Here is a 23,614-nt window from a genome sequence, read left to right as displayed (position 1 = left end):
AATGTAAGATGGGCTCGCCTCTTGGAGCTTGTCCTTCTATCTCTTCCCAGCAACTAAAGGAATACGAGAACTTAGAGCTGGAATTTTCACTGCAGAAGTGAGTTGCTTATATTTTTAATAAACTAACCCAAAACAAACTTGCTGTGCCTTGTGTATAATAATACACACCAGTACTAAAACTAAGACACTGTCACTGAATCTTGACCACAGCAGGACTCACTGCAACCACAAACCCTGCACCAAAGACAAGATGTGAAGTTAAAGCAGCTGTTTTTTTAAATATATCCACAATCTTGACTGTAGTACTCAGCCCATCAAAACAGCCAATATAATTATGACTATAAAAACATTTATATCTTACTGGACCCTGTTATCCAAGCTTTTGGCTCATGCTAAGTCCAGCAATAATATTTACAGACCCCAACTAGCACTATCCCCAACTCTATCTATCAACCAAAATGCAGCATACATCATCACCAACACATGCCATTATTGCAGCTTTGCTGTCCAGTGGTGATCTATTTAAAAAGTACAGTCACCCTTCATTTACCAAGCCCCCTCCTTCACTCTGCTTAAGGCTGAACATCTGTATAGGCTGCGCTGCACCAGGATTCCTGCCACAGCATTTCTCATGTGTTACTTTGTTCTTGAAAGTTAGCGTGTTATCTTAAAAGAAGGTCAATAGATATGACAAATGAATTGGAAAGCACACACATATTTTTATTTGAAGAACAAAACCTGGCTATCGCACAAGTACCCTGAACTGTGCCAAGTACACTTTACTAGTGCATGTAATGTAAAAAAAGAAAAGGAGAGTATTTTATGTAATAGGTATCCTTTATGAAATGGGGGAAAACTGCATGTTCTCCCTGTAAAGGAAAGGAATAATAACTTGCTTCCCCAGTGTCTGTCAGTCTCGGGTTAAAAGGAAAGGTTTCACAGGAGGGGGAAGGTTTTTTTTAAAATGTCTTGCTCCATCGCACTGCTGTGCTGGAGTTTTTGTTTTCTTTTGTTTGTTTGTTTTTTTGTTGTTGCTGGGGTTTGGGCTTATTTTGTTTTGTTTTTCAAATAATTAGAGAGCCCCACAGAGAACAAAGGGAAAAGGTATGATTGCAGATGCAGATTAAACGTAGTGCCATGGGACCATCTCTTATCTTTCAACCCAACCTTGTCTTTTTTTGTTATGTCTAAAAACTGGCTTCATTCTTATTTAACTAAGTATCACTAAAATGAAGACATTTGATCCAAAAAAAAAAAATCTGGTTTCCTCCTAAACTTCTGTCCCTCTGAGAATTCTTTTGTTGGTGTCCCAGACTCCAGGCATGGGATTCCCAAAGAGCAACCTACACGTTCCTTTGGCTATAATGCCATGCAGCCATGTCAGCATAACACACAAAGCAGCACTGACAGGACCTTTACCCTGCATTCTGTTCCCCTTATTTCTCTCATGTCAGGTACAGTGACTGAGCAGTAGAAAAGTCCTGCACTGGAATGGCCAACTGAATTGCACCCAGAGGTTATATGAAGGCTAGACCCAGAGCACCGAGAAACAACAAGACCACTCCTTAAAGAAACAAATCACCGTTTGATCTGCTTAGCTCTAAGGTGAAACCACATCACTCCACATCCCTTTTAAGGATGCACAAGTAGTAGGGCTGAGGGACAGCCGCTGCCAGCAGGAACATCTGGGAGTTATGGAGACTGAAATGGTTCATGTTTAAAGTCAGTAATGATTGTTCCATCCCATATGATAAACATTGGTCTGTAAACATACTTTTTCTCTTTTGCAAGAATTAATTGCCCAGCAATTGCCCCATTTTTCTTCTTCCTTCCTTCCTTATTAGTACAGTAGTTTTCGTATAGGAAAGGCAAAGATGAATACAAACTTCTCACCACTAGGGTAAGTAAGTTAGTCCTTATGTTGTGATAAACAAACACAAGTAATTTCTGTTTCTCCTTTAGGTAATATCTTGCCTCAGCTTCCAGGAAGAACAATTCCAAGGCTGACATTTCTTCCTGGAATATGACTTGCCAAGCTGGGCATTTTTATTGCCTTGTATGCTGCAAAATCTCGTAATCCATGACACAAAGATATAAATCGCCAAGCACAAAATAAATCTCTGCGCTGGATAATCTGTACAGTTTGGAGCCAAAAAAAGGATACAAATATTATAACTGAAATAGAGAACAGCTTTCTGATCAAGACTGATATTTTTGACCGAGGAACTACCAAACTGTAGTTTGTATTCAAAACTTATGACATGCTTCTAGGCAGGCACAATCCTATGAGTTTTTAAAGATCTGCTCGTCAACAAATGGGATACTGAAAGAGACGAAGAGACCTTCAGCTACTTGGCAAAGAGAAAATGTAGCAGTCTGTTGCAAGGTGCCCTACCATTTGTTACGCTAAAAGCCTACACTTGCAACGCTGTAGCCTACTTCCCACTTGCAGCTCTGGAGACTTCTAACTGAGGTGCTGCGGCAGTGCTTTTCTCCTCTTCTCAGACGGCTACTGAGACTTTTCCCTTACCCTTTTCTGCCTCTGTCTCCCCAAAAGCAACATGCACCATTAGATTTTATGTATGCCATAAGCTATGAAAAACCACTAATAATTTTTTTTTGCATATGAACCTCTCACATCATGCCACAAATCCAATTTGATAACAAATTACAGGTGAAGCTTAGCATATGCCATTAGATATTATTTCACTACTAAGGGGAGGAATAGCCTAGTATCAGCTGGAAAGAATTCAGGAAAACACTGAAGATACCTCTGATTTAAAAATCAATAATCAGGAATCTCTTGAAGTTTTTCTTGCAGAAGGGAAAAATGCATCTGTTGTATTTTCTCTAAGGGCTCCTCTTGCCACTAGGGTCTTTGTATATTAATGGAGCTGCTAGGAAGACTTTACATCCAACCTGTAAAATATTTCAAACCTATGAAAAAAAATTCATCTGGAATGGTAGACTTGGACAGCCAACAGCTGACAGGGCTGTGAGAACAGGCATGGCCCCTGGCTGCATGTCCCTAGGGTGGCAGAGCAAAATGAGCTGGGTGCCAAGCCCAGCCAGGAGGCACTGCAAGTCCAGCAGATGAAGAAGCAAAGAGCTCACCTTTATACCACCTGCCTGGCTGCCTGGCGAAGAGCCTGGCAATATGGGAGAATAGTCTGGATAGAGCACAAATGACAGTCTCACTGAGACTACATATTCCAGCAAAATGTTTTCATTTGGGAGAATCAGCATTTTCTACCAGAAACACAGTCAGCTGGAACATCTCCAAACAGCAATGACTCAGTCTAGTTGTTCATGTTTTTCTACCCATCTTCCAGCTAATTAACTACAGCTAAGACAACGCCTGGAGATTTGCTACCTCTGCATGTAGCATCTCTTTGTGAAGTATGTACAAACTGCCAAAAACAGGATGTCTGTCAACAGCCAGTGTGGACTGTTTGCAATCATCTCTTGCTGCTTATTAAGCATAAGCTCCTAATTCAGCCATTAGGTATGGGTTCATTTCTTGTAAAAGATTAACTTATATTTCTCACCTCTTTAATTTTTAACTGATAAACTTTTTACAAGTGACAGAATACAAAATAATTTTCCTCATCTGATTTTATCTGTACCTCATCTTCTAAACATACTTTGAGCCAGGGTAAAATTAGAAGGGATGTTCTAAGTCCTTGGCACTTAAAATCTCTACTTTGGCTCAGCTTACAGCCCTAACTGGATGTGATTATTTAGATAGCTGTGTAAATGTTCATGGTACCATTTAACCAAATATAGTATAGGGCCTAAGTCTAGCAAAGTCTTGTGCACATAATAGGTCCTTGCTTGTAGGCTTTTCAGCAGTAAATGCTTAAAATCTTACTTGTGTGGTGGTCTGAGCAATAAATAAAACTGATAAAGATATCAAAAATGCCACAGTAGGACAGAGCAATGCCTCATCTTGCCCATTAGTCTATCTTCAGTGGTGACTAAAGCCATGCTTGCTTCTATTCTGCTATAACTGGTCTACTGCTTTTATCAAGCAACCCCCCAGTTGAAGTTGTACCCCTTTGATCACTGTCATTTCCCTTCTTTGCACAATCTCCTTGTTCTTGCTAGACGAGCCTAACAAAATTGTCCTTTAGTATCAATTTACAGCCCTATTATCCACAAACATCCCATCCTCTTTCCAGCAAGAACTAACACGTGGCATAAGGCCCCGTCCAACAAGAAACAAAACATGGAAAGCTCACCATCACTACACTTTCCAAATGGCTCTGAACATGATATTCTAAAAAGGGCAACAATTAAACATCAAACAGTAATTGCTTAGTAATGTTTTTGTCTGACATCTTGAGTACTTGTGACTTTTCTTGCAAGCATCCACATTTAACTACTCACTAAAATCTGATTAGGAAAGATGGATAAAGATGACAGGAGCAAAAGTAATGTTCTGGTGTTTCACAAAACATGTGCCTAGAAAATGGAGGATGTCTTGTGTGGCTATGAAAATTGGTTTATAGTAACTAAGGAGCTAGCAGAAAAGAAGCTCAGTGTATCCAGGAGCTGAAAAAACAGACTGGTAATGACCGAGCTAAGGGTGGCTGTGGCAAAGTAAACAACTCAAATGGATGTCTCTATTTAAAAATGATCCTGCCTCGAAATGGTTGCAGAAAAAAAAAAAAAAAATCATTGGAGCTGTCAATATCTCTCTTGATAATTACCCTAAATTCCAAAAAGCATGAAACATTATTGTCATACCCTGAGAGCATTCCAGTCCAAATTGAGCTTGGCTATAGATGAGGATAATTTCACATCATCTGAGACTGCTTCACAAAGTCCATTTAAATGTATCTATTATAATCAGCAACTGGATTAAGCAGGAAGCTCAACGCATTACACTGATGGCTGAAAATATTCACAGGTTACACGTACCTTAAAGGAAATGAAGTCCCTGAGTATGTAAACTCCTGCTAATTTATGACAAAGACATGAGACAAAGCACAGAGAGTAACTGCTACTCCTTTAAAAGATGGTAGCCTATTCATGCAAAAGACAATGCAGCTGCTTGATCTAGTACCTGGATGCCACTGATTTAAAAATCTTGTGGTAACTAAACTGATCTAAAGTTTTCATCACATCCTCTTCACAGCAAGTATAGTCTTCCATACAGATTTTCTTCTGAACTGTTCTGACTGGTTTTAAAACTTGACTGCATTTCTCAGATACAACCTATTACAAGGATTCTTGCTTCTAAGTCACAGTTAATCATTACTGTCTATGAAGGCAGTGACTAACAGCAGGACAAAATAAAGGTTGATATAGAAACTTCTAAGATTGTAAAATCAAAAGATGCTCTGCTACTGGAAAAATAACCGGATGCTTTTCAGGTAACAATTTCTTCTAGATTTCTGAAAGCAAATCTGACCAAACTCTCCTCTATATCCTCCAGGAGAGGCCAGACAGAGCTCTTTTCATTCGAAGTGTGCAAAGCAAAATATTTTTATAGTTAACAGAGTATCTGCTGGCAATTGAATTATACTTTTTATATTCTTGCTAAATAGTATATAATTTGTTAATGTATTCAAGACACAATTAATATTTAATCTTACTGATTCAGTCCTTTGACCAGGCTTTCAGCTACGCACAGATTATGCAGAAGAAAGAAGGTGAGGATAAATGTCAGCTGTGATCAGGTTAGAACATTCAATAGAGACATGCACAAATTTTCAGGATGCTTTATACTTTTCCATTTCCATCAGTGTATCTGCTAGCGCAAGGGAAAACTAGGAGCTGCTCATTGGCAGCTTCCTTACCTAGGAGAGCTCACAGAGCTGGAAAATTGCTGTAAATCTACTACATGGTACCACCTGATCAGATCAGAAAAACAACTCCAGCTTCTTGTCACTTTATCCTTTGGGTAAACATTTATAAATAAATATGCTCTTAAACCTGAGCAACTGTAAAGGACCTGCTGCTTTTAAAAGCTTAACACACTGGACCAGTATTGCTATCTCACTGGGGACTTGAAAAAAAGAAAGAATCACAATCACAACAGCACTGAACACACAGTTCTCAGAATAGAGAGAAAACATGAAAAGCAAAATAACAAAAATAAGAATATAAAGAAAGGGAAACCTTCAGCCTTATTATTCAGGGGGTTAGTTCCCAACTGCCAGCATCAGTTTCAAGGTCTTGCTAATTCTGAGGTTTTCATATACTCTAAGAAGGAAGCCACAGACAGATTTTTCTACTGAAGAAAAGCAGTAAGTGCATGGCCCCAGCACACACATCTGGAAAATGAGGCTGAGTCTAAAGTGAGCTCCTACCCTTGCAGGCAGGGCTGAGGTCCCCACTGGTCAGCCTGAGGATGTCTCAGTCTGCGCAGAGCTGAGACCTAGCCACAACCATGTTGTATGGATTTAGTTAGCATGAGTCGGGCTTCTCAGCATAAGTAGAGCTTCTCTGTAAGTGGAAAAATACTAGGCCAGAGGGGAGGTTAGCCAGGGATAGCAGTGGGGGAAATGAAATTGCAAAGTTAGAGACGTTAAGAACAAAAGCCAGGATGTAAAACCGCAGTGTAAGAACGTTGAGGTTAGTGCTAAACATAAGTAGCTGTAACTTGTATTAAGCAACTTTGTGTAAAGCCCAATCAGAAGCTTGCTGGCAAGGCATGTTGACCAATCAGCGTATAATCAATGTGTGGATTTGTGTATAAAAGATCATGTCTGATGCTCAATAAACAGCAATTACTTGATCACATTGATCGTCTCTGCGTTGTCCACGATTCCCGCATCGACAAGTGGCGCCTGAACAGGGACCCTCAGATCGGTACCTTGCAAAGCCAAGGTGAAAGGACCGATGGGAAAAGAGGGGGCAGCGAGCCAGCCAAGAGCAGTGCTGCCCCAGCGCTGGAAGTCAGACGTCTGCAGAACTTCAGGAATCTCGCTCTGATCAGGTGAGCGGCCGGGGAGGAGATGGGGCACTTGCTATCCAAAGAGGAACAGGCGGTGGTGAAGCTCCTCCAACACATTCTCTCTAAGAGAGGCTTGCAATATGATAGTGCCACCCTCCAGAGGCTGTTAAAATGGTCCCGTGATCATGGCTTTTTGCCCTCGGTACAAGATGCGTTTGAGGTTCTGGAATGGGACCGGATTGGTCAAGTGCTGTGGGAGGAAATCAGTAAAGGGCCCAAAGAGGTTCAGAAGCACTCCACATTGTGGAAGTTAGTCATAGACACTCTAAGAGACGTAAAATCAGAAAGGACTGCGGTTGCATCCATGCTGATGGCTACGGCCCCAGAGGGTGCCTCTGCAACGGCCTTTGCACCTCCTGTCGTACCGCAGAGTGTCCCAAAAAGGGCTGTGACTGATTTTTCTAAAAAGGGCGAACGAGCCCGAAAACCTCCAAAACCCGATAAGAACGTGCAGAATGCCAAAGAGATGCAGAACGTTGCTGGTGCAGGAAACGAGGACAACTCAGAGTCTGAATTGGAACCAGATCCAGACTCGCCTGAGGCAGAGCCAGACCTGTATCCTCCTCTTCCAGACTCCGATGACGGCTCAGAGGATGAATCCGTTTGTTCACTTCATCAACAGGTGTCTGTGGGTCTGGGAGACACCCAGTTGCAGCAGCTGTTGAAAAAACTCAAAGCTCTTGAAATCCAGGAGACTGCTGTACCAACTGTGCCATCTTCTTTTTTGGACAAGGGGGGTGATGGGAGCACGGGGGGTATTAATCCAGCCCGAAAGTGGCAAGGGGTGATTGAGAACGTGGTGGTAACTGGGGAGTTTTCTTAAGGTCCTTCTCTTTTCCCCGCTTTTGATAATGTACAGGGGGGAAAGGACTGGGAAGCGTTTGATTTAAAAAATGTAAAGGAGGCCCGTCACGCAGTAACAACCTATGGGTTAAAAGCGCTGTATACTCAATCGATTATTGCTCATACTTTCTCTGCATATATCTTAACCCTGTATGATGTCAAAATGATTGCTCAAACATTGCTTCCCCCTAACTTGCAACTTTTGTTTTTGAACAAATGAGAGTTGGCTTGTATGGGAGAAGCGAATCAGCCCCATCAACAAGGAGACCCACTGTTTGGAGTACCAGCAGATGCTTATTTGGGTCGAGGCCAATATACCGATCCACAAAATCAAGCGCAGCTTCCTGCTTGAGTCTTGACCAGCTCCCAAGAATTGGGTCTGAGAGCCTGACTTTCGCTTCCAAATGACAAGGGAACTCCTGGGTTTTGGTCTCTAAAATAGGGACCTGGAGAATCTTATCCACAATTTATTGATCGGTTATTAGCTGCGTTGCAAGGCAACCCGGATATGAGCGATGATATGAAGGCAAAATTACTGGATATGCTTGCATTTGATGGGGCTAATGATCAGGTGAAACAACTTTTGAATACATTGCCTAGAGGTACTTTGGTAGCTCAGATGCTGGAAGCTGTTGAGCAAATGGGTCATAAACAAAAGGCAGCCTATATGGCGGAGGCTGTAGGGGCTGCAGTTCATCCGATTGTACAAGAAAAAGGAAAAGGAAAGAGAGAACGAAAATGCTATAAATGTGGGATATCAGGGCATCTTCGTTTTCAATGTAAGGCACAAAATAGGAATCAATCCGGAAACGGTCTAGGTCAACAGCTAGTTAATCAGTGTAGTACTAAATGGTGTGTGCACTGTAATAAACCAATTCACAACACACAGGAGTGTAAAAGGACGGGAAACGGCAAGACGAGTGCTTACCCTCGTGCTCTGATACAAAATGAAGGGTGCCTGGACTGCATTGCCTCAGCAACCATTGGCAGTGCAGGAGTGGACGTGGCAACTGCAGTAACTGTGACGTTGAGTGACTCTCAAGTGCATTCTATAGAGTCACAATTATGGGGACCGCTGGGGCATGGACTTAATGCCTTATTGATTGGGCAATCCTCTGTCTCCCGTCAGGGTATCTTCGTAGTCTCAGGATTAATTGATGCGGATTTCCAAGATTCCGGACCACTATGGGTACCCAGCCGATGGGTCAAGCCAGATCAGGGAGGCTGCTCATTTTAATTGCCTGGATGAGTGCTATAGCAAAAGGTCTGGAAGACCCACTCTTAAGCATGGCATTGCCTCAAGACAACATATCGGTAACATAGGCGAACAGAACCAACACTTCTAGTTTTTGTGTGTCTTTAACAGCCATGTCTGACCAATTCCGCACTTGTTTAATTGGTATACCCTCTTTGGAGCCAGAAAGATTTGTGGGATATATAAGTAACATTTCGTTAGCTAACTGAACCATACTGCAACAGGAAGGAGACAAGGCTAGTGTGTCTGACAACTGGTGTAACGGAAATCAGACGGCCTGCCAACAGCCCCAGGCCAACAAACAGGTTTGGTGTGGAGGTTGTATCAATGGTAATATCGCAAACCGGACACTAGCTTGGATGTCCCTTTCTTTGATTCAGCATTTGAATAAAGCTTTACCGTGGGATCCACAGGAAGTGCACCTGGCAGGATCCATAAACGGAACTAAAGATGGCTTGTGCCCCAGCTAAAGCAAGGTGTGTAAGTTCTCGTATCGGCATGTAGTGTCATCTACTTGATGTGTGGATAGGTGTGTCTGGATCAGGTATTTATGGGATACAGAATGCTTCTGAGGCCCGAAACTGGTGTGGGGGAGCTGTAGGTCTAGAGGAGTTTGGCCGGTATGAACTTTTCCCAAGCATGTCGTTAGCTTTGCCTAAGGGAGTTTTTTTGATTTGTGGGGATAGCGCCTGGCAAGGTATCCCAAAACATCCCCTTGGTAGACCATGTTATCTAGGACGCCTTAGTCTTGTAGCTCCACTGGTATCTCTGTTAAACAAAACTAGTTTGGTGCGATCTTGTAGATTTCTTACTACGCTGGAGAGCACCTGTAAGGACTCTTTAACGCTTTTGGGTAAAGTCGAAAATGCCTTAACAAGTATTTTTTGTCCCGGGTGTGCAGCAACTATTGCTAATGCTAATTTGCAAAAGCTTGCTTGTTGGGTTGTGAAACAAGCCAATCTTAAATCTGCAGTTTTAACAGACCTCATGAAAGATATAGATAGTAGTCGCAAGGCTATTTTGCAGAATTGTGCTTCTATTGATTTTTTATTATTAGCTCATGGGCATGGCTGTAATGATTTTGAAGGCATGTGTTGTTTTAATCTCACTGATATTCACAATCTATTCAGAAGCGGTTGCAGCAAATGCAAGAACATGTAACTACGATTAAAGTGGAACAAGGTTTAGACGATTGGCTAGCTCAGTTGTTATTTAGCAGCTGGCTGCGACCCTTACTGTATAGCCTAGCACAATTGTTAATCACGTTGTTGGTGTTACTGATTATTGGTTGTGGAGTTTTTGCATGTGGGAAGGCTTTGTGTATGAGGTTCATTCCAAAGGCTTGGCTCGTTCAACAATCACACATGGAATTGGGACTCAGCACCGAATATGAAGAGATCACTGCGTTATATGAAGATATTGACTAACACACCCACCTCAAAAACAAAAAAGGGGAATTGTTGTATGGATTTAGTTAGCATGAGTCGGGCCTCTCAGCGTAAGTAGAGCTTCTCTGTAAGTGGAAAAATACTAGGCCAGAGGGGAGGTTAGCCAGGGATAGCAGTGGGGTAAATGAAATCGCGATGTTAGCGACATTAAGAACAAAAGCCAGGATGTAAAACCGCAGTGTAAGAACGTTGAGGTTAGTGCTAAACATAAGTAGTTGTTGTAACTTGTATTAAGCAACTTTGCGTAAAGCCCAATCAGAAGCTTGCTGACAAGGCATGTTAACCAATCAGTGTATAATCAATGTGTGGATTTGTGTATAAAAGATCATGTCTGATGCTCAATAAACAGCAATTGCTTGATCACATTGATCATCTCTGCATTGTCCACGACTCCCACGTCAACACAACCAGAGGGAGATCTGGAGTGAGCATGATTATGGGCCAAGACATTAGCTGGTGTAAATCAACACAGCTACGTGGGAGATTGGCACTGTGCTGTTTCACACAAAATGTGATCTCATGGTGAATGTTGTTTCAGGAGCAGGTAAACAGTGATCAGCACAGTCGCAGAATGGCAAATGCTAGTTTCTCACCCCTTGATAAAAATCTCTTCCCTTTCAGAGCATAAATACACATTTGCAATGAGTGAATACGTAGGTTTTCGATCATGCTGGGCAAAATGAAGACTGACACAGAATACGGAACAACCTGTCCACTTCTAAAGGCTGCTTTACTCAGAGGGAGTCCAGCCAGATTTATAGTCACTTTGCCTGTGCTGCCAGCTGGGCTAGCGGGAAAGCCGCACTGCATGTCTGCATGAGGCTCTGCTCCACCTGAAAAATGCTGGGTTTCAGTAGCACAACCATGATGGTAACCCAGCTCCATTGCCAATACAGTCAGCCCAAACTACAGGCAGACCCACTGCAGGTCTGACTGTGCCTATTCAAGCAGACTTTCCCTACCTAGTTTATCCAGTTCAGAAAAGATTCACTGTAATAACATCACACATGTTGATTCTTCAGCCAGAAACTTAAAGCAGAGAGGCAAGCAAAACCAAGTATTACTAGATATCCCTCCATAAGGGAGTAAAAAATGGGGAAGTAGTTTAATAAAAAGCTGTTAATTTCTCAGCTGTAATTATAGCAGAAACGAAAATCCCTCAGAAGGGAAAATAAGCTGACTAGTAATGCCATTATAAATGTAAATGCAAACTGGCAAAGAAAACAAAAGTAGCTCAGTTGTTTTGGGTTTTAACAAAATAAACTTTTGTTACTGAGAAATAGGCGCTGAACACTATGTCAACATCAGTCATTAATGACAGTAACATAAGAAAGCAGTTACTTATTAAACACATTGATAACAAAGTTAATATTCAATTTAAACAGCATTTTCTGCACATCTACACTTTTTTTTTTTCCTCCCCTATTTTGAAACATTTAAAAACAGTTGAGATGTTACAGCTCTGATTTCAAATACATCTTACATCACCCCCAAAAGCTGGCACAAATTTACTTAAAACAAAGACGTTAAGTAAACAACTTGATTAAAATAATGATGATGATGATGATGATACACAGCATCAGTGGAGAAAACACTAGATTCATGTTAGCTGTAAAATAAGTTCACCATTCCAGAACTTGAACTGCAGCTCACATCACATCTCAGAGCAACATGCGTTAGAAAAAGTACTGAAGGATCCTCTTTCGAAGTGAATGTTTAGAAAGTGCCACACAGTTGGCTTAATGTTTAAAAGAGCTTGGAGTTAAGAAAGGCTTGCTGAAAGGAATAGGTAAAATCACAGCTAACAGCATAGAGCATGTACCCCATCTGCAGTAGCTGTTCATCTTTGACGAGAAGCTACAAGCCAGGGGAGAAAAACTGATCTGCGATGCTGCACCTGAGGAAAGCAGTCAGACTCAGAAAGCTGGGGAAATGTGCTCTAATTCTGCCTTCCTTTTCCTCTAGATACATGCTGGAAGTTCACTCTTTTCTCTGGACTTGATTAATGCCTTTCATCCTAGCTTGGGGATAGTAAAAATCAGGATTTATGGTGTATTGTGAGGTTCCAAATGAGCTGACCAATATGGTCAGGTGGCTCTACAGCTTGGCAGCCTTATTAGATCTTTCCCAAACTTACAAATATGAGTCTGTTCACAGGTATATTTAACTCTTCAGCATCTCTGTTCAATCTATACCATCTTTTGAGAACTGGGAAGACTTCCTTTTTTTGATTTTAAATTATCTATTTGATACATTTTAGTAATTTTGGTCAGTGAAGAAATTTTAAATTATTGTTGATTCTTTTGTTAATTAAGGTTTCTTGCTCTCTTTTCTCAGTGATGCTCCAAGCAATCCTAGTAGAGTATCTTCTTGCAACCAGAAAAATACTGAGTACATTAATGTAGAGGTCTTATCACAGCTTCTAACTGAAGGCTGTGACACAGTGTGGAATCAGCTACCATCTATTTAAAATAAAGCTGGAAAAAAAACCCATGCAGCCTCTTAGAACTCTTAAGTACAACCCATGCTAATGTTCACTCCTGCACTGCCATTACCTAGCACTGTAAACACCTCCGAAAAGATTTCTTAAATGCAAAATTGCCTATCACGGTTGTCTGCTGTGACATTAGCTACTCTGCGTAAGTGTAGCACTGGAATAACTGCAGAGCATATCTCTGCATATTTCTGTGGAGTTTTACCTGTTTAACATATATCTAAATACAAGAAGTGACATGTTATCCACGTAATTAAGAAGTTTGGACCATTATTTTCCACATGAAATGATTCAGCCTAAGTCAGCTATTAATTGCTTAGCTCTGAAGACCTGCTTGAATGCTGAATTAATAGCTGATGAGAAAAATGTTCTAGGGGAACAATGTACTTGCCTGCAACTGGTACACTCAGAGGACTGAGACATTATTTTGCAACACTTGGCATTAAGGGAATGACTAATTTGTCAAGTTACTTGGCTATTTGTCTCTCCCAGGCTACCTGCAAGACAGTCTGCACCCACCGTCCAGTCCTGGCTACAGTGGAAAACTCTTCAGTGTACTCTTGAACCAGACAGGAGGGAATTCCCACAGTTTGGTGAAGCCAGACAAGCATCACCTTATCCTTCATTTCTCTCCCAGTCTTCACTCTGGGAGTAGACCAAGGTGCCACTGGATAAATGTGGGACTACTAATAGTCCACAAGAAGTGTTCATTCTGGCCTTTTCTAACTCCAGAGAGCTTAACTTTACAACTTTGTAATAGTTTTTGTCAATCTGTCAAGTAGAAAAGGCATAAGGCTGCCCTTACTTAGATAAGATGTCCTCTGACCTTGATAAGAGGATTTGCTCAGAGTGTTTTCTCTCCTCTCCATTACAAAGCATCCTTTACTACAGCTCAAGGACATTCATTACCTTTCTACTTTTCACAGAAAAACCTATACTGCAACACTGAAAGAGATAAGAAAAGTTTTAAGAAAATGGGGAAAAAAAAATATCTACTCACAAATTTGATATTTTACTAGCGTTTTAATTTTCTACTAGGAAAGTCTAATTAAACCTAAATTAAGTTCCATCCAGCATGAAGATCAGGTTGTTCCAAGTTTAAACATTTCTGCCCATCATGAAATAGGAAAGACTGACATTTTACCTCGATTTCAAAGGAAATGCTTATTTTCAAAAATTTAAGCTTTTTAGGCTTATAGTAAATATTTTATATTTATATCTATTTTATATTTATATTTAATTTATTACATTTATATTAGATTATATTATTATAAGTATATTATTATAATTATATAATTATGTCATTATTTATGTTATATTTATTAATTTTATATTTAATTTATATTTAATTTATATTAAATAAAATTATACTCCTCTCTAACCTTCAGCTTTCTCACTGTTGTGCTCCTGACAGCATTCACCTGTAGGAGCTGTAAAAGGGATTGATTTTGTAAGCCATAGATACTTTCTAGATCAATATCTGGCTAATATTATTTGGGCATTTACAGAGAGTTTCATTAACATGGATTAAATAGTCATCGAAAGGACCATATGTTGACTATTACATGCAGATAGTATGATAAAGAAGGTGCCCACATCCAGATTTAACAAATATATTTGATTATTTAATGTTCCTCTGCAGACCCGTTTAACAAATACAGCCTTTGGGGAGGGAAACAAACTAGACTGCAATTTGAACAGAATATGGAACCAGTGTTCTGCATCACCTAGTTAACCTTAAACAAGATTAACCAGATCTCTTTACCCAAGGTGGTGTAGCTCGTGTCTGCTAAGAAAAATTCATTGTTAAAAACACACTGCTTCTTGCTAAACTGTTTGCTTTCTGTATTGACAAAAGACGTAAGGAATACGAGAATGTCCTGTCCCTTAAAATGCAGACTGTATTAATGGGACTCCTTTCAGCTTGTCTTTGCAGAAGGGATAAAGCAGATCTTACATGAACAGGACAGACATCCCAGAGACCACAGGTAACCCACTGTTCCGACTCCTGCCCTCCGTTATCAAGTATCTCCCCTTTAAAAGCTAACATTTCCAAACGTCTGTGAGTAGAAACAGAATCACTACCAGCTGCTCAATGTCCAAATTTGTGTTCTTTTTACAGTGTCACTATGACAGACGTATGCATCTACATAACAGCAACACTGCAAGTATACACATAGTCCCAGTTTATGCACTTTTTGATAAATCTCAGCTCTATTTTTAGAACTTTTATAAACCAATGTGAGTGTTTATGTAAAAGAAGGTGGCTGAAGGCTGGGAATGATGAGTTCTCAGAGAGTTCCGTCTCATTTATACATTACTCAGAGGATTTTGTTGTTAAGTGAAACAAGATCCATTTGTAATGAGATATATTTTATTTTCTATTTAGGAAAGACTAAACATTTAATTGGTCCAGTCTTAGTGTTAATCCACAGTAGTGCTAAATTTAGATCCAGAACTGGCTTCTTACAGTTTGCATGTTTTCAGCTTTGTGACTGGAAAATAGTACTGGGGGAGCATAACAGCCAGTCAGACAGAGCCTGCAGGATTGAAGTCAGAGGATGTAACAGCTTGACCTCAGCAAGCTTCAAGCAATTAAAAAACCCCCAAGACCAATGCAAAAAAACCCACAACCACCAAAACCCAGCACCCACACACACTACATACCACTGAAATTGTAAAAGGGACTAGGTAAGCAGAATGCAATGAACAGAATTAGAATCCGACTGAGAGTTTGAGTAAACATCTTCACTCACACAAAAGATCTCAGAGTGGCAATCATAATATTAATCTAGAAAATAGTGCCCTGCCATAGGTACCATGCATGATTCCTATTACTTAACTATGCACAGTGCAGAAGCTTCTTCCACCCATAGCAGGGCACCTCTGTGCTCTTTTGTACAAATACCTATCAGTCCTTTCTGCCTTAGAGAAGAGACAGTCTAAAGTAGAGTCAAGAATAGAGACTCAGACAATGCTATTTTAAGCAACATGGTGGCGTTCTGTTGCTTACATGAGCCATCTCATAGACACACCACGAGGACTGTATGTCCATAAATTAAAAAAGAACATTGTAAAAATACAGGAAAGTGCCCGTGTCTAATTTGTACTACAAACCAAAAAGAGCTCAACATCTTATTCTTTCTTTTGAATATGATTTTTCAGCTAGTGAAAGACACCAAGGGTTCAGTAAGGTATTCTTCAAATAACTGTAATGAGTGGTTTGAATCACCATGCAAAAGCATATCGCCCTCTCTTGGCTTTATGAAACTCAGCTATAAAGTCTCTGGACCAGCTTTCATATGTTCTTTTGTATCATCCAAGCCTTTTCTATAAAAGGAAGAAACAAAGACTAGCGTTTCAGAAAATGCAAACATAGATTTAAGTGAGACGCAGTGAGAACAACTACCCACTGGGGACTTGGAAAAGATCAGCATAGCTCTTGCAACATATAACGTAACTGAGATGGAAAAAACCTCACCTTCCATCTCTGGATGTTTATTGCATATGTTACTGTCCTCTGTACATCCAGCCATCAGTGATGTTCATAGAAATCATATAAGCAGAGAAAGGACAGAACATTCTCAAGAAAGCCTGTACCAAGAGAAGTGTAATCTCCAGGGTGAGAGCTTGTGTCATTAAATGTCTGACATCAGATTTCACTGCAGGCAATAGTGAAATTCTCACTGACTGCCATGGCAAAGTTTGGGCTATAGGCTCCCCCCCCCAGTACTTTCCATTGGCCTTTCTCCTGGACAATAAGATTACTGTTACAGAAATAGACTGAAGCTTTAAGAAGCATGTAAAGGAAAAGACTTGGCACTATGTTTGTATTTTTCCTCAGCTACCAAGAGCTTCACTTTTTTTAAGGAGCAGAAGTTGGCATACACACAGACAAATCTGCAGTGATGGTCCGTGCACCTGTTTGACTCACACTCCAGGGTTGCACACCCCACACACCACTCCCGATGAGAGGCATCAGGAGTTGAGGACACTTATTTTTCAGCAGCATTATGCACTGGTATATGCTAACACACTGATCCTGTGCTGTAATTGCAGTCCAGGGCTTTTCCAGAAAGCAGTAATACCTAATTTTCCTGAAAAGTTCAAAATACTGCTGCAAGAGAGCATTTAGGACATGGTTGAGATGTCAAATCTTACTTTCCCAAGTCATTGTGTGGCACCGTTTGTACGAAACGAGACCCATCTTCAGGAAGACTGAGCCATTTTGCCACATCTGCTTTGAAAAACTAGAAACTGGTAAAACAAAGTAATACTTTAGTTTGGTGTATGTTAAACTGCTCAGAGAGCCCAGATGCTGTTTCATGCAGTGCCCAGTGCTGCAGCTGGACAGCCAGGGCAGCGCATGTACAGCTCCCAAGAAGAGGGGCTCAAGGGCCAATGGTTCTCTCCCAGAAGCATCCCCCTGCTATCCCTGTCTGATGGGTCACTGGACAGCACACTGGTGACATCGAGGGCCGATATGTTTTCTTGCTTTTAAAACATAAATGAAATACATCTTTTATAGTGTAGATGTGCAATTGATGGCCTGGCAAAGGATAGTAGCTTAGCCAGAAAACACACTGTACAGCATGATGAAGTGAGAAAGTGTTTTGTAAAGTTTCTCTTTTACTGAAAAGACAGTGATATCCATGCTTAGCAGCATAACAAAAATGTAAACTGAAAATATACCTTAATGCAACCAGTCAAATTCAGTATTACTCTTAATAGTTTATAAACAATATGTTACTGTGTGCATGATTTATAAGGCCATCTAACCTCATGAGTCCACATTCACCTCATTTTTTTACCTGGAACACAATTTTTTCCACTGTTTAAGATATTACAAATGTTTTAACTCCTTTCCTTAACTGGCACTTCCATTTTTATGGGTATCTGAAAGAAGCAATTAAAAAGGTTAAGAAAAAATTATCGGACAAATACATGATTCATGCTTCAATTTTCCATACGCTGACTACTGCCAGCTTTACAGCTTGGTTAATGCTGGGAGTATCCCAGCTCTACTCTTGCATGTCTCCTCCAAGACCATCAAGAAAATATTCTGTCAGGCTTCAAACACCAGCAGGACCTCTAGTGTGCTATGGGTAAGCCCCCAGAATATAAATGCTTAAACAGACCCTGCTGTAGCTTACTAGACTTTGAAGTTTCCCAGTTCCCACCGTTCCTGGCTACATTTCCCCACAGTCAACTTTAAGAATCAGGTGAAAGAAACTTGAAATCCTTATTAAAAAAAAAAGAAATGTAGAAACCTCCTACAGGCCAGGCGGAAGGTGAGGATGTGCTGCTCTCCTTGACAGCATTTAATCCTTCACAGAGGCTCAACTTTGGCTAAAGCCAGGGGCTGAGTTTCAATCTGTTATTGCAAGTCAAGACAGCCTGGCCTCTTCCCTCCCTCCCAAATCTGGGTGCTGTGTGCTGTGAGTTTTGCACTTGCAAAGTGTTCCCATCCTCAGACGTGTTACAGGCAGCTCCACAGCTCCTGGCAAGATCCTGCCCAAATCATTTGCAGCTGCACAGCTTGGCTGACCCTGGCACTCAATGCAAGTGACGATGGAAGCGCTGGAAGCGAGTCAGCACAGCTCCATCTATCACACAGGCACTGCCTGCCCCCGCCACCTCTTTGGCAAGTTCCCCCCATAAAGTTTCTGGAACTGATGCATTTACAGCACTAGAACCTTACCTCTGTTAGTGGTTCCACATTTCCTCCCTTCCATGGTAACACCCTTGTAAAAATTTCCCGTTTAAAAATGTATATACCATATACAAGACTAAAACCTACCTGTTTCAAAACTCATTTAGAGTGATTTGGTAAAGTTTAGAGGATGGAGCTTTATTTTCCTATCAGATCATCAGTATATATTGCAAAGGACTCACAATAGGCAGCACTGAAGAGCATCTTTGAGTGCTTGCACAAATCGCAGCATTCATTTTGTCTATACATCTCCTCTAAAACTGCACACCTTTACAGTTTTGTGTGTACTGGTGAGCAGCGAGGTTACAATATTATGTTCATTACCTAAAAGGATTGGACAATGCTTGGGAACGGCTGGACTTGATGATCTTAAAGGTCTTTTCCAACCTCGTTGACTCTATGATTCTATGATTTGGTGCTTCATTATTGTGCTGAAGTCAGGCAGTATTTGGGGAATCAGTCTCTCTGAACACTGCTTTTTATGGCTGGAAAATACATGCTGCAGAGTACTGTGGAGAGGCAGACACATGCACAGAAAAGAGCAGAAAAGCAGGGCAGGTTAAAGAGAAAATCACATGATTCCTAAATCCAGATTCTTTGGATATGATGCCCTTCAGCTGGACACTGCTGAGAAGGACCACATGGCCTTTTCAACAAGCCGAAGGCTGGAGTAATTGCAGTTTCAGCTTCGTGTACCGGGAGTAATTTACACAATTCACTGCTAGGTGGCAACACTATACAAAGATAAAACACATGTGCAGACAGCTTATTAAAGTGAAAAATAGCCTGGGTTAGTGGGGACGTGGACACTAAAAATACCACATACTCAGATTTATGGTTTCTTCATTTTTTTTTTGAAGATATGTGGCTAAGTCCTTCCTTACCCTGTCTCATGTACTGGCCATACTCAGAAATCTGAGTTTTCCTTTAAAATATAAATAAAAACCTGCAGAAGTGCAGGGTACATTTCTGATTGACAGAACAGAAAGGACAGGTACCCCACTGCCAGTGCCGCAGGAATGGGCACCCTTCCAGGGGGATGTCATTGCGGCAGGCTAAAAATTTCCAAAAAGACACTAGCAAGGGCAAGTGGAGAATGGAAAGGAAAGAAAAAGAGGAAAAAAATAGGGAAGGGAAGAGAAAGAAAAAGGCTTAAAATGAAAAGGAAAACAAAATAAAGGGGAAAAAAAGAGACGTAATCCCTGCGGAAAGGCAAAACTTTCCCATACTGGCACACAGGGACAAACACCCACTCCTGCCCGTGGGGCTGACGGCGCAGCACAGCCCGCACCGCCTTTCCCTCCCCTCCCCGCTAGTCGGGGCGGCCGCGGGAGCCGTGCGAGGCGGGGCGGCTCCTCCCTCCCTGCCCCCGGCAGGGCTATAAGGGCGGCCGGCGGCGGCAGCGGTGTATAGCTGAGACGCTGCGATGCCGGGTGCACTGTTTCTGGCGCTGCAGCACGACAGCGGGCGCATGGAGCGCGGTGGCCGCCGCCGCAGCGAAGCGGAGGAGGCGGAGAAGGGCAGGATGAAAAGAACGATGTGAGTGGGTACCCCCGTCCCGGGCCCCGCGGACTCCTCCAGGGAGCCGCCTCCAGCCGCGGGACCGAGACCGAAGCGGGTGGGAAGCGTGAGGGCAGAGCAGCTTGTGGGTCTCTGACACCAGTCACTGGCTAGAGGTCCAACCTGTTGATTTAAGCGAGGGGAAAGTCATTCGCTTGCCCTCAGATGCTCTGGGTGACTCTAGTTACGGTTGGCAAGGAAAAGTTTTTTTTTTTACTGCAGGAAAAGTTTTGCAGCCTTTGCCAGTAAAGGGGTGGGTGCCTAAAGATTTTTCAGTTGTTGTGTTTAACAGTCATCTTTCTCTTGGTTTTTCCAGTATTAAAGATTGGAAAACGCGACTGAGCTACTTCCTGCAGAACTCTTCCAATTCTACTAAAATCAAGTCAAAGAAAGTGGGGAAACACCGCACCTACTTCAGGCAAGTTGCTGGAAAGAGATTTTGTTTAAATACTGAGTGTTCTACAGAAACAAAGCTTGAGCAATGAAATCTAATATTCTCCATCTCTTTAAGCAGACCTTCCCCTGAAGAAGCCCAGTTGTGGTCAGAAGCCTTTGATGAACTTCTTGCTAACAAATGTAAGTTTGCCTTCAAAAAGTAACATTCAAGAGCAAAGGGGCCGTTCAGTTTGTATGTCTGTAAGAGACTGCTTCCTCATTATGCCTTTTTAATAGAAATAGATTTGATTCTGGTCTTGAAAGTTAAATCCTGTAGACAGTTTAAAGCCAAAATTATAGCAGTACTCTTTAAAAAAAAAAAAAACAACCACCCTGTAAGTTAATATTAACAACATCAAGAATACTGCACTGTAGTGGATTTTTCTTTTCTATAAGCCTTGCGATTAAAATCATACCTGTCAGTTCGGCTTTGCCAAGTATGAAAAGAGCGTTTGTTCACCGGGCTCACGGCTTAACTAAGTAAATGCATTCAAATAACTTGGGAAGGCTTCTGCAACAGAAGTTCAGCGATCTAGGGGTTTTACTGTAGTTCTACAAGGAAGAGCACTCAACAACAAAGAAAAAAGACTGAAATAAATTAGCATTTGCTCTTTGAACTTGAGTCATCCATTCCATAAAAAAAATTAAAAAACATCCAGATGTTTGTAGCACAGTCATAAATATTTACTCCAGTGTAAAGGTTAACACTAGAGTTCCCATCTGGATAGGGTTTGTTTTTGTTTTTTTTTTATATATATGCAGGCATCACAGAAAAGGCAAGTAGAAATGGGTTTCATTCTTTACATTTACCTAAATGACTGAAGTGAAACCTGCCGAGCTGTTAGAGTGCCAACTTGTTTGCATACGTAAATGTGGAATTTTTTATTGCTATGATACCCCTGAAAGAATCAGACCAGAACTACTGCAGAAAGTTTTGGTAGGAGCAGATGTGACCAGTGGATAAATTCAAGATTCCTGAAATAGTTAATCAATGTGGTTTGATTTCGTTCTCCTTTCCCTAGATGGTCTTGCTGCTTTCCGAGCTTTTCTGAAGTCTGAGTTCTGTGAAGAGAATATTGAGTTCTGGCTGGCCTGTGAGGACTTCAAGAAAACCAAGTCACCCCAGAAGCTGACATCAAAAGCAAAAAAAATCTACAATGACTTCATTGAAAAGGAAGCTCCCAAAGAGGTAAAGGAAACTTAAATATAAGTGCCCTGTTCTGTGAGTTCTTACAGCCTTGCTTTGTTTCTCTGAACTCTAAGATACAGAAGCTAAACTGCATCACATATACCTCACCATTAATATTTGTATCTGGATATAAGTCTCTCCCTAACTGCCTTCTCACCAAGCTAGAAAACAGCATGAGCAGTATTTCATAGTTTTCATCTTGACTGGGAAAAGTCAACAGCTGTATGTAATACCTGTAACATATATCAGTTTTGTATAAAAGAATTACTTTCTTTAAGCTTGATTAATTGGATCCTGTAGTAATAGGATCTTGCATTTACCTCTTCAGAAATTTTATGATGTTTTATACTTCCTTGAATTCAGTTCTCAGATGTAAATGTCCTTTTTATTTCAGATAAATATAGACTTCCAAACCAAGAACATGATTGCGCAGAATATTCAAGAAGCCACACACACCTGTTTTAGTGCAGCGCAGAAAAGGGTTTACAGCTTAATGGAGAATAACTCGTACCCGCGGTTTTTGGAATCTGAATTCTATCAGGAGCTGTGCAAGAAGACCCATATCACCAGAACACCCCAGGGAACATGAGATGGAGAAGAGGAAAAAGGAAGCCTCTCGGCTAATGAGAAAACAAGCCACAGCTCATGGCAGCATTCTGACCTGAAAGTCTGAGACACCAAGTGCTCAGTCTGTTTGCCACAATGCAAGGACAAGTACTGACTATGGTGCAAAGCTGATGGCAAAGAGTGATGCTGTTGGAGGACATTCAGTGGTGATGAAGAAGCCTGCCAGCCAGGTGCTGGCAGTGGGCTTCTTTGCTAGTGCTGAAGTGAAAGCATGCATTAGACCGAGCTGTATAACATAAAAGCCATTCTGTCATGGCTGAGGTGGCAATGCAGCAGGTCAGAACAGAGCTTTGTTCTTGTGAACAGAAGCTGCTGGGCATCACTGGGAACTTGAGTAATTGGTTGCATACTTGTTTTTCCTAAACATCAACCAGTGCTGCTGTTGCCAGTCACTTGGTTTGTTCACACTGGTTCTGTAAACTGCCTCTGGCTGCTAAGAGATGTGTTTGGTTTCTGTGCAACTTCCAGACAGTAACAGCACTGTGCAGTGAGGAAGGGATTTAACTCTGTTCCCAGAGGAACAGGCTCTGCAACTCAAGTATGCAGGGCTGGGTTGTGTCAGCAGGGCTGCACAAGGCCATAGTGAGAGCAGAACGTGGCCAAGGTGAACAGGAGCTGTATAGTATTATATGTGAATTATGATTGTGTTGAATGCTGCAATAATGTCATAATTCTGTCTTGAGGACAGCAAGCTTCAGTGAAGTCTGTTATTGTTTTTATTAAACTATTTTGATACAAAGTTTCTTTTGTTGCTTAGCTTGTTTTGCACACACAAATACATGCTGTCTGTCACTGAGCTCTAGAGTAGTGGGACTGTGTGTCCTGGGTGTGATCTTCATGTGGCTTATTTTAAAGCAGTTACTTCTTAAACTACTAGCAGGTGTTTTGCTTATATTTTAACAGAATAAAAATTCTCAGTGCTCAAAATCTTAACAGGGGAGACATATCACATTCTCAGTCTTAAACATGTCCCCATGAAACCAGTCTTGAGGGCACTGCAAGGCACATGTATGTTGTCACCCGTGACAACCGATCAGCCAGAAGGCAACAGTATTGTTGCTCAGCATCACAGGCATCAGTAGCACT

The 23,614-nt window shown here is 41.3% G+C and overlaps 1 protein-coding gene across 1 annotated transcript; it reads left to right on the top strand.

Moving 5' to 3' along the window:
- The first annotated feature begins 20,142 nt into the window (after positions 1-20,142).
- On the top strand, positions 20,143-23,267 carry RGS2 (regulator of G protein signaling 2). The gene is made up of 5 exons (XM_057417197.1): positions 20,143-20,256; positions 20,594-20,695; positions 20,792-20,853; positions 21,735-21,901; positions 22,296-23,267. Exons 1-5 carry the CDS (start codon positions 20,144-20,146, stop codon positions 22,488-22,490), a joined length of 639 nt encoding a protein of 212 aa, XP_057273180.1. The 5' UTR covers position 20,143; the 3' UTR covers positions 22,491-23,267.
- The last annotated feature ends 347 nt before the right edge of the window (positions 23,268-23,614 follow it).

Source organism: Pezoporus wallicus, unplaced genomic scaffold, assembly GCF_028554395.1.
Source record: "Pezoporus wallicus isolate ANWC-B61680 ecotype Strahan unplaced genomic scaffold, APGP_CSIRO_Pwel_v1 contig_360, whole genome shotgun sequence".
Classification (NCBI taxonomy): domain Eukaryota; kingdom Metazoa; phylum Chordata; class Aves; order Psittaciformes; family Psittacidae; genus Pezoporus; species Pezoporus wallicus.
The sequence above is the reverse complement of the archived record's forward strand: the minus strand, read 5'-3'. Positions and strand labels throughout refer to the sequence as shown.